Source organism: Martes martes (assembly GCF_963455335.1).
Source record: "Martes martes genome assembly, chromosome: 12".
NCBI classification, from domain to species: Eukaryota; Metazoa; Chordata; class Mammalia; order Carnivora; family Mustelidae; genus Martes; species Martes martes.
The window spans coordinates 5,597,691-5,609,924 of NC_137900.1; the positions used below are offsets into that span (position 1 = coordinate 5,597,691).

A 12,234-nucleotide genomic window follows, 5' to 3' on the forward strand; every position below is an offset into this window, starting at 1 on the left:
AATAAAATGAGGTTTAACACATATAACCTAGTCTTTTGTTTGGATAATCTTGCTGACTTATATACTTACTATTATTATTTATCCTAATAAAGCAAACTGAAAGATCTGTAATAGATTATACTGAAAAATTAGGGGAAAAAAACCTTCGTTAGAGATAATTTACGTACCAGACGTGGAGTGAATACAGCAGTGTTCATAAAGAGCACATCAGGAGTTAACAATCCTAGGAAGTGCTTCTTAAAAAATCAAAAGATAAATTTACTATTTTTTATACAAGGCTTTCTCTGCATATCCCTACATCAATGTGTATACTCCCCACTTCCTTGGTTAGGTGACAATAAAAAAGAAAATAATTTCTGAATATTTATTACACCAATATTTCAATTTTTTGGAAACATGCTAAAAGCACAACAAAGAAAACAGCAATCTAAGTAAATGGACCACATAACGTCACTGCCCTGGTATAGAACTATAGGTACTTTCTTATGTCTACTCCACAATAAAAGTATTTAAATAAAATTTAAATATCAAGTTATATTTGTGGTAAAAATTTCACTTGACTTTAAAAGAGAAGTCTTAATTTGTAAGACAGCACTCTTCCACAGCAAATTAGAGCGTGACTGGCAGCATACATACAGGTAACATGAGGAAGTGACTATTTCCCAAAGTAAGTAGGCATGGAAGTAGGGGATTATTTATATAAAGACTGTATAACTTAATATACTAAAATATTTACAGAATTACAGACTTCTAAGAAAATCTTTACCCTCATTTCTAAAGAATATTAATTTGAAGAAACATTTGGGATTAACTGGTACAATAATTACTTACCTATTTCTTGTGCAGAACCAACTGAACAGCTGCAGGTTAACTTGTTTTTATGTATAGTCAGAATAAAAATTTAAAACATCACAAATCTTCAACGAATAATAATTCTCTTGCAAATTTAAGAATTTTACAATAAGGTACTCATCCCACTCTAAAAACTTCAGAACGTTTATGTGGGATTATTTTCCCTAAAACTAAAAACTGAAACATTAAGAGAAAAAAATTTTAAGTAATCTAGCTAATACCTTTGTTTTTAAAAATAAACAAAATGTTATTAACCTTTAAAAATCTTTTAAGTACTTAGGTTTCTGAAATCAAGCATATTATACGATTTGCTACTTTTGACTTGAAAAGTAGCAGCACGGAAGATCTCTTAATTGTAGTATTTATACAAATCCTTGAGGAGTCCACAAGTTAAATAAAAATTATATCCAACTTTCATCAAAATTTCAGAAATCTTATTTAAAATCTAATATACTATCATTTTAGATGTTTTCTGTATTTGGTAACTACTAAAATGCTTTAAAGATAATGTAAAAAGCATTTCTTACCTTTCCTTCCTTCCAACCAAAAAATCTCAAACTTTCTGTGTGAGGCATTTTTTTAAAAAATACAATCTGCATTTCAAAGCCACCTCCAAAAAATAACCAAAAGTTTTAAGTACAAGTTTAAAAAAACAGCATATACCACTGAAAATAAACTACCCACTCGTTAACTGAAATACTAAGTATTTTAAACTTGGTTTAAATAACACACACAACCCCTCCCCACCATATTTTATGTATGGTTTCCACATTGGAGTAGCACTAAAACAAAGGATGGTAACAACAAATAATTCTTTATACTTAATTTAAAATATGTTTCTCTCATTTGTCTTAAAGACATACATTATGAATTTTCTACTGGCATTCTTGAATAAAATTAACAAGGATACTTTTCACCAATTTATTCTCATTTCTCCCTTGTATATGAGAATCTAACGAAAGGAAATCTCTCCTATGACTGCAAGAGATTTCTGAAACCCCTAAAATATATATTCTCTAGAAAAAAAATTCCTAACCTATTATGCATCTCAATAAGCATATACATTTAAAAAATAAGATATTTTATGGCTTATGCTTAATTGTAATGCATGACCAAAGGTCTCAGGGATTGGAAAATCTTATTAGCAGCCAACAATTAAATGGATGACAGTATTCCTGGCATTCATAATCTCAAAATTTTAAAAGAAAACTATTCACTGTAGTCTTAGAAAAATTTGGAGATAGTTCTATTTTAAAAACATACTCACCACAAACAGATACAAGGGAGACAAATAAGAAAATAGATTGTGTTATATCTTTGTAAACTTGTTCCATTTCAAAATGTATTCTTTAGGGTAAGGGAAATTTCCTATACAAATGAAACTAAACACTTGTTCCCGTTGCTTTGAAAAATATTTACAGTACACAGAACCACAAGCTAAAAGTGTACAACTGCTTATATTGCTGGCCAGTGATATAGATGAACAAGAACACAAGGTGCTTATTCAATTATCTAAGCATAACTGGTATAGTGACATTATTGTAGATCAACTACGGAAAAATTTGGAAACATTATCAATGAGTACCAGCCCTTGTGTAAAACATCACACAAGATGCAAAGGTATTATACATTCACTGTGGTAAAAACTGTACATACATATTCTGTGCATTGTCAACATCGTAAAATCTACATTATGATTTTTTCATCTTTCAAAATTCTGAGTTGGAAAAAGTCTGTTTCTTTTGCCAAAGAAAAGTGATATTAACAGACTGATTAGGTTTGTGAAATCACAAAATTCTTTGCTAAGGATTTTTCATCAAGTCTTACTGACGTCCTCGTGAAGAAAAGCTCACTAAACTTTGAAAGTTTTGAATGGATAGTTCCACATCATTGCTGGCTAGCATCATGATATACATAACAATGGTATATGTAATAATAGTCCACAGTAATGTGAAATACAAAACTTTGTTCTGTAAGTCTATTTTGGTCTCAGAGTGAAGTTTGTTTCTTTCATCCAGCCATGTTGTCCCTTATTTGATCAACTCGAAGAGCTAGGTCTCTAAAAGAGGGGCGTTGATTCACATTGTTGTTCCAGCACTCCGTCATGATCAAATAAATCTAGAAAAGAGAAAATAAACCACAATTACAATGAACACAAAGTGCCATCTTTTAATTGGTGGAAGACATGAACTGAGAAATCCTACTTAATTGTCCTACACAGGCACATGTCACGGTCATGCTTAGGTCCCTGATGATGCTATTTATCCAAGAGCTCAGCAAATTAAATGTCATAAAGTGACCTGAAATCCCTGCGTAAAAAGGAAATAAAATCACCTGATGAATGTGGATTAAAAAATGGGTTTTTTTGGTTACCTCATCTGGGCATCCGTCTGGTCTTGGTAATCTTCCATTATTCTTTAGGAGTTCTATCAAATGAAACACAATCATCTGTCCTTGTTTGTCATTGCCAATCATGCGCATAAATTCCTGTAATACAAACCCACTTTTCAATGAGATTTTTTTTGTATATTTAATTTGAATCAGTTTCCCAACTTCTAGTAAATGTGAAAAATTTTGTGTATGTATGTCTTCTTACATGTTTGAGACCTTTTAAGGACAAACTATTTTGGGCACCAAAACTTTCTTTTCAATCATATTTCACAAAAGACAACTGAATGTGGAACCCCTATCATGTCATTTCCATAACTATAATATGCTTGGCACAAATTCCCTGAGAAGGGCCCAAAACAAGTGAACTAAAACATATTTACTTTGGTTTTTTTATTGTTGCTTTAACATGTCATATTACATTTCAGCTGAAATAAAATGTTGACTGTAAAAGAGGACATAATAAAAAGATAACACAGAATGCATATTTAAGCATAAATGCAATGGAGAGAAAAGTATGTATGTTAAAAATTCCTAAAAGTAAAGTCTGAACTAAAAGCTAGAGAAATATTTATGAACACATCACTTATTTAGAGAGTTATAAAGTGTTCTTACAAGTAGGTAAGAAAAATTATGAATATAAAAATGGGCAAAGCACATGAGATAGTACACACACATATATATATACTCCAAATATCCAATAAATAGGTACTCAATCACACTAATAGGAGAAGTACAAATTAAAATCAAATAAATATAACTTCTATCAATTTGACCAAACTGAATAATATAATGGTCAATACTGGCAAATGATAAAATGTAAACTCTCATGCACTGTTATTGAGAGTACAATCTGGTAGAATTTTTCTGGAAAGCATTTTGAAATAATCAAAAACCTTTAAGAGAGTTACTAATCCTTTACCTATAATTATACTTTTATTCTAAGGTGACAAGAGATAAATATTTATACATAAGGAAATTCACTATGTTCACTGAAGTATTACTTAAAATTAGACTGAAAAATGGAAAAGAACTGTCCAGAAATTATATTCTTATGATAAAATGCTACCCAGAAGTTAGAAGTTATATTTGTAGAAAACATTTTACTAATATAGGTAAAATACCCATTCTATAGAACTTATGAAAAAGCAGAATAGCAAAGTATACAGTATGACTTTTATTTTATAAAAGAAATATTTTTGATAAAATTTCACTTTCATACATAAAATTTTAAAAAGCCTGGAAGAAAACATACAATATTAAAATGGTTATCTTAAGAAGAATAATTAGAGATGATTTTTATTTTCTTTTTCCTGGTTTCCTTGTTAAAAAAATTCTAGAACAGGGAAATTTATTTTTAAATGTTTAAATTTTTCAATAATTTCTAGAATGAATAAATTAGATGTACTAAAAATAACATAAAGAGAGTATACAACCTCGTCCCTTTTATTTACTTATTTACTAATTTATTTTCCTCTCCAACCTCCTCCCTTTTAAAAATGCAAGTTAACTTAATGAGTAAGTTTAGGATTACTTTGTTGGATGTTATCTTCCAAATAAGCAGTAAGAGACTCTAAAATGAGTCCTAAGCTTACTATTATTCTTTGGAAAAAGCTTTTCTCATGTTAAGAAAAGTCAAAAGTAAGAAAAAGCACACTAACCGCTGGGGGACTTTTACTCTTCTCAATATATGTGAAAAGTTCATACAGAACCACTCCAAAGCTCCAAACATCTGAAGCCACAGAAAACTTGCTCTCTGTCAATGATTCTGGAGCATACCTATAACATAGGAAACACATTCATAAGACAGTTACTTGAACTGTAGTAGCATTGTGTGGTGACAGACAGTAGCTACAGCTGTGGTGAGCAGCAAAGAACATATAGACTCCTTGAATCACAGTGTGTACACCAGAAACTAACATAACATGTACCAGCCACACTTCATTAAAAAAAAGTTACTTGATATGCCAACTCTTGATTTTACCTGAAAATCACTGGACTAAAAAGACAGGCTGTACAGAAAAGAGTTAACATAAGCAGGTCTGAGGCTACCATCCTCAAAAACCTTGTTTGCAATGTTGACAACTGACTGTGCCTGGAAACTTTAAGATTTCAGAAGGGTTGCCACAGTTCCCTAAGTGAGAAGAGTGCTCACTGGGCCTAAACAATATGGTTTATACTGAACACCTGCTTTCTTTCTGGGAGTCTGGAATTTTGGTACATGCCAGGCAGAGAATGTGTTGTCACGTTCTCTTGGGGAACTGGATGTGTCCCATGTGACTTTTCTGGGAGATGATCCTTGGAAGCTTTGTGCTTGGTTTCCTCCAGGTTTTGCCCCAAATGTCTTTTCCCTTCACTGATTCTGCTACATATCCTTTCTCTGAAATGAATCATAGCCGTGAGTATGACTGTATGCTGAGCCCTGTGAGTCCTCCCAGTGAATCATCAAACCTAAGGGTGGTCTTGGGAACCTCTGGCACACTAAGATAACTCAAATCCAAAAAATCTATTATAAATAACACCAAAGTTAACTGCAAAGTACCTTCCAGGACCTGGGGTGGGGGGTGGGGGGGGGAAGCTGCTCTTTGCAAGTTAAAGCTTTAAATGAATTGAGCTAAGTCTCCTGGAGGGGGAAAAATAGCTTCTAAACTGGGACAAGACCTAAAGCTATAAACATAAAAGAAAGAACTTGTTAATCAGAAGCAGGGAGATTATGACAGGAAACGCAAAAATGTAAACTCAGAGGGGAAAATGGTGTCATTGTCTACTCAAGTATCAACACTATCCAAGGGAGGACTTTGGCTAATGGACTGTGAGTATCATGGTCCCAACTGCTAAGTTTATCCTTATTACAGAGGACAGTGACAAAGATCTGTTTTAGACTAATGAGATTAAACATATGAATTACATAAATTCAATCTCTCCTTCAAAATCCAATTTAAGTTTCCTTACTTCCACAGATCTTTCTCTGCTAATTAAGGTCTTAATGACCTCATGCTACTGAATTTCTATAACATTTATTGTCCATACTATAGTTAGGCTATTTTTTTTTTACATTTAGTTTCAAAAAAATTTTCACATAGTTATGTTATTTTTAAATGTATATTAGTTTTATCTCACAAATGGAATAAACCTTCTTAAAGACATTCCCCCAAAGCCTGCAAAACAGTCTCTCCCTTTGATTTTCATGAAAGCACTGTCTACAATTTCCCCCCTCATCTCCAAGGCTGGTTTTCTCTCTCCCATGTAAGGATAAATACAAATCAAAAAAGAAAAAAAGAATTCTCCCTGATGAAAATGAGGGAAAAGACTCTTCCTCCTCTTTTTTCTTAGAGCATTTACTTTAGAAAACTTAATTCTTTGTCTCTTTGAAATATATGTAATTTTTTTTTTTTTTTAAAGATTTATTTATTTATTTATTTGATCACAAGTAGGCAGAGAGGCAGGCAGAGAGAGAGAGAGGAGGAAGCAGGCTCCCTGCCGAGCAGAGAGCCCGATGCGGGGCTCGATCCCAGGACCCTGAGATCATGACCTGAGCCGAAGGCAGAGGCTTAACCCACTGAGCCACCCAGGCGCCCCTATATGTAATTTTTTTTTTAAGTTTTTGCTTAAAAGACTCCTGCCAGCTTTATGATACAAGAATGTCTTTCTCAAGAACCTGGGAACCATCTTTCCAGAACAAGTAGCACCTTGACCTCCCAGTTTTTGTGGGATGTAAGAGTTTAACTTCTGGCAGGTGCCTTCTCCCAAGTTGCAAAAATATCTCCTATCATAAAGATATGAGAAGTTTGTTTTTCCTATGGATAATGCCAATTAGCCAATGCAGATGGTCACTCTAATTACCAAGTTAACTTAGAATAAATTATGTGTGACAAAGCGTGCCGCCAAGTCCTCTTACTTGAGGACAGGCTACTGTTTATCTTAAGAACATTATGTAATGGGTTGAATCTGGCCATATAAAAAAGTGAGCTTTCTTTCTGTCTTTGCAATCTCTTAGCAGGTTGCTTGTGATGCCATGACTTCAGGATTAAAGCTTATTCAGTAATAAAACTTTTCTTTCTCTTCCATCTTTGTGCAGAGGTTTTCTGGGTTGGGAGGAGATTTCATTTTTAATTATATTTCCCTAACACTTTCCCTTTTCTCCATCTTTTAAATTTGGGTTTTCCAAGGTTCCATCATCAGAGCTTTACCTTTTTGTCAAAAACTTTCCACTAGATATTATTCATCCACCTATATACTAACATCTCCTAAATTTATAACTATATCTTGACCTTTTTTTGTGCTTACACTTGCTGAACATTTGCATATTAAATAAAGTTGTGGCAAAGAGAACTCCATCCCCCTTTTGCACAATCTGCTGGTTATTTTACTTTCCCTATATGGTGAATGGCATCAAGAATCTATCTTACTCCCCAGGTAGAAATCTAAAGAATTATTTTTGACTCATCTTTCAATCCAATAGCTAATGAGCCATCAATTGCCTTTAGAATGTATCTTAAAAATATATCAAATCAGGGGCGCCTGGGTGGCTCAGTGGGTTAAGCCTCTGCCTTCAGCTCAGGTCATGATCTCGGGGTCTGGGATTGAGCCCCGCATCAGGCTCTCTGCTCAGCAGGGAGCCTGCTTCCACCTCTCTCTCTGCCTGCCTCTCTGCCTACTTGTGGTCTCTGTCTGTCAAATAAATATATAAAGTCTTAAAAAAATATATATATCAAATCAGTTTCCTAACCCAATACCACTGTTACAATCTAGGTCAGATCCTTATCACATGTATTGTACAGAGGTCTTCAAACGAGGTAAGAGTAACCCCAGGTATTTACAAAGATTTTCCAAGGTATACTCTACAGCAAGAATAGTATAAGGACCCTCCATGAGTCCAAGAGCCTGCTTCAATAATTATTTTAGCAGAAGCATTTTTCTTTCAGTTCTTCATAATACCAACCCTAGGACATGCTGGAACATGTTGTTAGCTTAAAACGAGCACTTTTGAGCAAGAAAAGCAATATGGAGAACAAGGGTTCTTTGAAATGAAATTATAATTGTTTAAAAGATATGGCTAGGGGCACCTGGGTGGCTCAGTCAGTTAAGCATCTACCTTCAGCTCAGGTCATGATCTCAGGGTCCTGGGATCGAGCCCTACATCGGGCTCCCTGATCAATGGGAAGTCAGCTCCTCCTTCTTCCTCCATCCCTCTGCCTCACCCCTGCTCATGCTCTTTCAAATAAATAAATAAAATATTTTTTTAAAAAATGTTATGATGGCTAATCCCATGGATAAAAATTATACGCATTCCCTTTCAACATTTTAGATTTAGTGTTTGTTATTCAATTAATCAGTTAAATCCTATTTTTAAAAAAAAGATTTTTATTTATTTATTTGACAGAGAGAGACACAGCAAGAGACACACACAAGCAGGGGGAGTGGGAGAGGGAGAAACAGGCTTCCCACTGAGCAGGGAGCCTGATGCAGGGCTCGATCCCAAGACCCTGAGATCATGACCTAAACCAAAGGCAGACACTTAATGACTGAGCCACCCAGGAGCCCCAAAACCTAATTTTTTTTAAAAGTAGGCTCCATACCCAGTGTAGAGCCCAGCATGGGGCTTGAACTCACAACCTCGAGATCAAGACCTGAAATGAACTGAGATCAAGAATCAGACGCTTGGGACACCTGGGTGGCTCAGTTGGTTGAGAAGCTGCCTTTGGCTCAGGTCATGATCCCAGCGTCCTGGGATCGAGTCCCATATCGGGCTCCTTGCTTGGTCGGGAGCCTGCTTCTCCCTCTGCCTCTGCCTGTGCTCGCTCACTCTCTCTCCCTCTCGCTCTCTGACAAATAAATAAATAAAATCTTTAAAAAAAAAAAAAAAAGAATCAGACGCTTAACTGACTGAGCCACAGCAGTGTCCCCAGTTAAAACCCGTTTTATCAATTCATATTCTGAAATATTTATACAAAATTTAGTCAGCTTCATTACATTATATAAAAAATTTAATACTTTCTAATATAAATATAAAACTACATGCCAACTGCCTACGTGACTAGTCTTTAGCAGTAGATAGCTTTCTTTTCCATTAAATACACAGGAAAATTTTGATCACAATAAAAATGTTACTTCTGATTTTTATACTAACTTCTTAGTTAATAATTGTCCAAAGTCAAATATCAGAGTTTGATACGTACCTCTCCCCAACACATTTACTGAAGGAATAATAGATCTTTTACCATATACTTTATTACATACATTATAATCTTAGCTACATTTTATTCTGTATTATTTATTACAAACTAAGTAATGAGAAATGATTTTTATAACAATATAAAATTAATTATACTAGATACCTATCATCTAAAGTTTATCTTGACTGTCATTGTGATTTCCAGATATTCAGAGAGAAATACAGGGCCCAAAGCTTATATAATTTAGGAGCTTTTTTTCTAACAAAAAATATAAAATATAAAATTAGGCATGAAACTAAATATTTAAAATTAGAAAAGTAATCTTGAAAGAAAGGTACTCTGGCATATATGCTTTGTTATAAACATGCCTCTGTACATGTGCTCTGCAATTTATTTTTTCAATTTTAATTTTACAATTTCACAATTTTAATAACTTACTTCAATTGAAACACGAAGTCAGACTTCTGAAAAACTTTTGGTATATATCCCAGAAACTGAGAAAAGGAATGACTCTAATGATTTCTCTTTTGAAAATCAAGTGGTTTAATTCTTTGTTTTCAAAAAAATTAAAAAAGAATGGATCTAATGAAATTGCCAGCTAACAGATAAACTTTAATAGTACATCACTATATACTTTTCTACCACTTATCTCAGAAGGACTCATAGAAATGAATATTCTTATAGCAAAACTCCTTCCATTCCTATCCATTTATTTACACAAACAAGTTTTCTCCCTCCCCATGGAATGCCTTTCCTCTTCTCTACCTGGTAAACTATGAATCAATAGGTGTAATTTCCTTTCTTTTTAAAAAATATTTTTTATATATTTATTTTAGAGACAGAGAGTGAGCGAGCAAGAGAGAGAGCACAGGCTGGAGAAGGGGCAGAGAGAGAGGGAGAAGCAGACTCCCTGCTGAGCAGGGAGCCTGATGGAGGGCTCCATCCCAGGACCCCAGGATCATGATCTGAGCCAAAGGCAGCCATTTAACCCACTAAGCCACCCAGGCCCCCCTGAAATGTCATTTCTTAGTTGTGCTTTTCTCTGCTTAATTTAAACCCTCAGCAGAATTATTTGCATTCTTATGCTTCCCCACCATCTTCTTCATTCTTCTATTTATATACTACATTACAATGATTTGACCATACATTTGATTTTTTCCTGAACTATGAGCTCTTAAAGGGAAGGGATAATGCATAGTGGACCTGGCAGTTGAATATGCCTGCCACAAAAAACTTTTCTTTTTAGTCTGGCCTTCCTAGTATCTGGGCACAGTTTTTTTTGTTTTTTGTTTTTTCCTTCTTCCTGATATTGACCCTATCTTCATATCCCAAGTTCCTTCTATGGTGTTTGGAACAGTAGGTACCTAAGAAGTATTTATTAAAGTATATTCATTAAGCATGCCTAAATCACTGGAAATTCATATAACTAGGCTTTATGGATTTCTTAATTCTATGAAATTCATAACTCTATGAATTTCTTAATTCCATTTAACTTCTTTTATTTCTCATTCTGGAAAAAAAGAATGAAATTCATGTATCACTGGGTATGTAACCAAAGTAGATAGTTAAGTTTAGATGAGTCGTATATTCTATATTTTATATTTCACTTATACCCTGAAAATAATTAGATGGTGGTAATGCTATTGATTACCACCCAAGCTGTTCCTTAAAAGTGTTTTTATCATTATGAAAAATTTCAAACATACCGAAATTAGAGAACAATAAACAACCATGTATATGTCATTTAGTTAAATTCACTGCCTCCCTTCTTTATGGACTTATTCCCCATCTCCACCCCACTGGAGTTATAGTAAGTGAATTTTGGACACAACAGTATTTCAAACATGATTATTGTATATTCATGGGCATTTTTTTTTAAGATTTTATTTAATTTGACAGACAGAGATCGCAGGTAGGCAGAGAGGCAGGCAGAGAGAGAGGAAGGGAAGCAGGCTCGCTGCTGAGCAGAGAGCCCGACGCGGGACTCGATCCCAGGACCGTGGGATCATGACCAGAGCTGAAGGCAGAGGCTTTAACCCACTGAGCCACCCAGGCGCCCCACATGGGCATTTTTTTTTAGTTGCTGATGTTCAATAACAGGTTCCTTTCCAGAAGAAAGTATACTATATGTCAGAGTTAATTAAATAGTACTACAATTTCAGGGATAATAAAGATATGGGGGAGAAAAACTTAAAAAAAAAAAGATAAGTGCTTTTCTTTTCTTTTTTTTCTTTTTAAAGATTTTATTTATTTATTTGACAGACAAAAATCACAAGTAGGTAGAGAGGTAGGCAGAGAGAGAGGAGGAAGCAGGCTCCCCGCTGAGCAGAGAGCCCGACATGGGGCTCAATCCCAGGACCCTGGGATCATGACCTGAGCTGAAGGCAGAGGCTTTAACCCACTGAGCCACCCGGGCGCCCCGATAAGTGCTTTTCTTTAAAAGATCCACAATGCCATTATATATTACTCTTCTATGTAAATAATCCATTTGTTCTATTTTTTTTACTGTGTTATATTAGTCACCATACAGTACATCATTAATTTTTGATGTAGTGTTCCATGATTCATTGTTTGGGTATAATTTGTTTTAAATCACTTGTGCTTTCTTATCTAATTTTCTTCCAGACTAACAATTATAATAGCTGGGTAAGTTGTAAAACTTACAGATACAAAATAAATGAAGATAACTAACCAGGGCGCCTGGGTGGCTCAGTCATTAAACATCTGCCGTCAGCTCAAGTCATGATACCAGGGTCTTGGGATTGAGTCCCATACGGGGCTCCCTGCTCAGCAAGGAGTCTGTTTCTCCCTCTACCCT

The 12,234-nt window shown here is 34.6% G+C and overlaps 1 protein-coding gene across 2 annotated transcripts in view; it reads right to left on the reverse strand.

Moving 5' to 3' along the window:
• Positions 1-351: 351 nt before the first annotated feature.
• Positions 352-12,234, reverse strand: part of JAK2 (Janus kinase 2) — a 133,108-nt gene continuing 121,225 nt past the window's right edge. For both annotated transcript variants that reach the window (XM_080819571.1, XM_080819572.1), the window contains exons 23-25: positions 4,902-5,019; positions 3,226-3,339; positions 352-2,970 (exon numbers count right to left, since the gene is read on the reverse strand). In XM_080819571.1, coding sequence (XP_080675697.1) covers positions 2,863-2,970; positions 3,226-3,339; positions 4,902-5,019 — 340 coding nt within the window. In that variant the 3' untranslated portion in view covers positions 352-2,862. The remainder of the gene's footprint in view (positions 2,971-3,225; positions 3,340-4,901; positions 5,020-12,234) is intronic.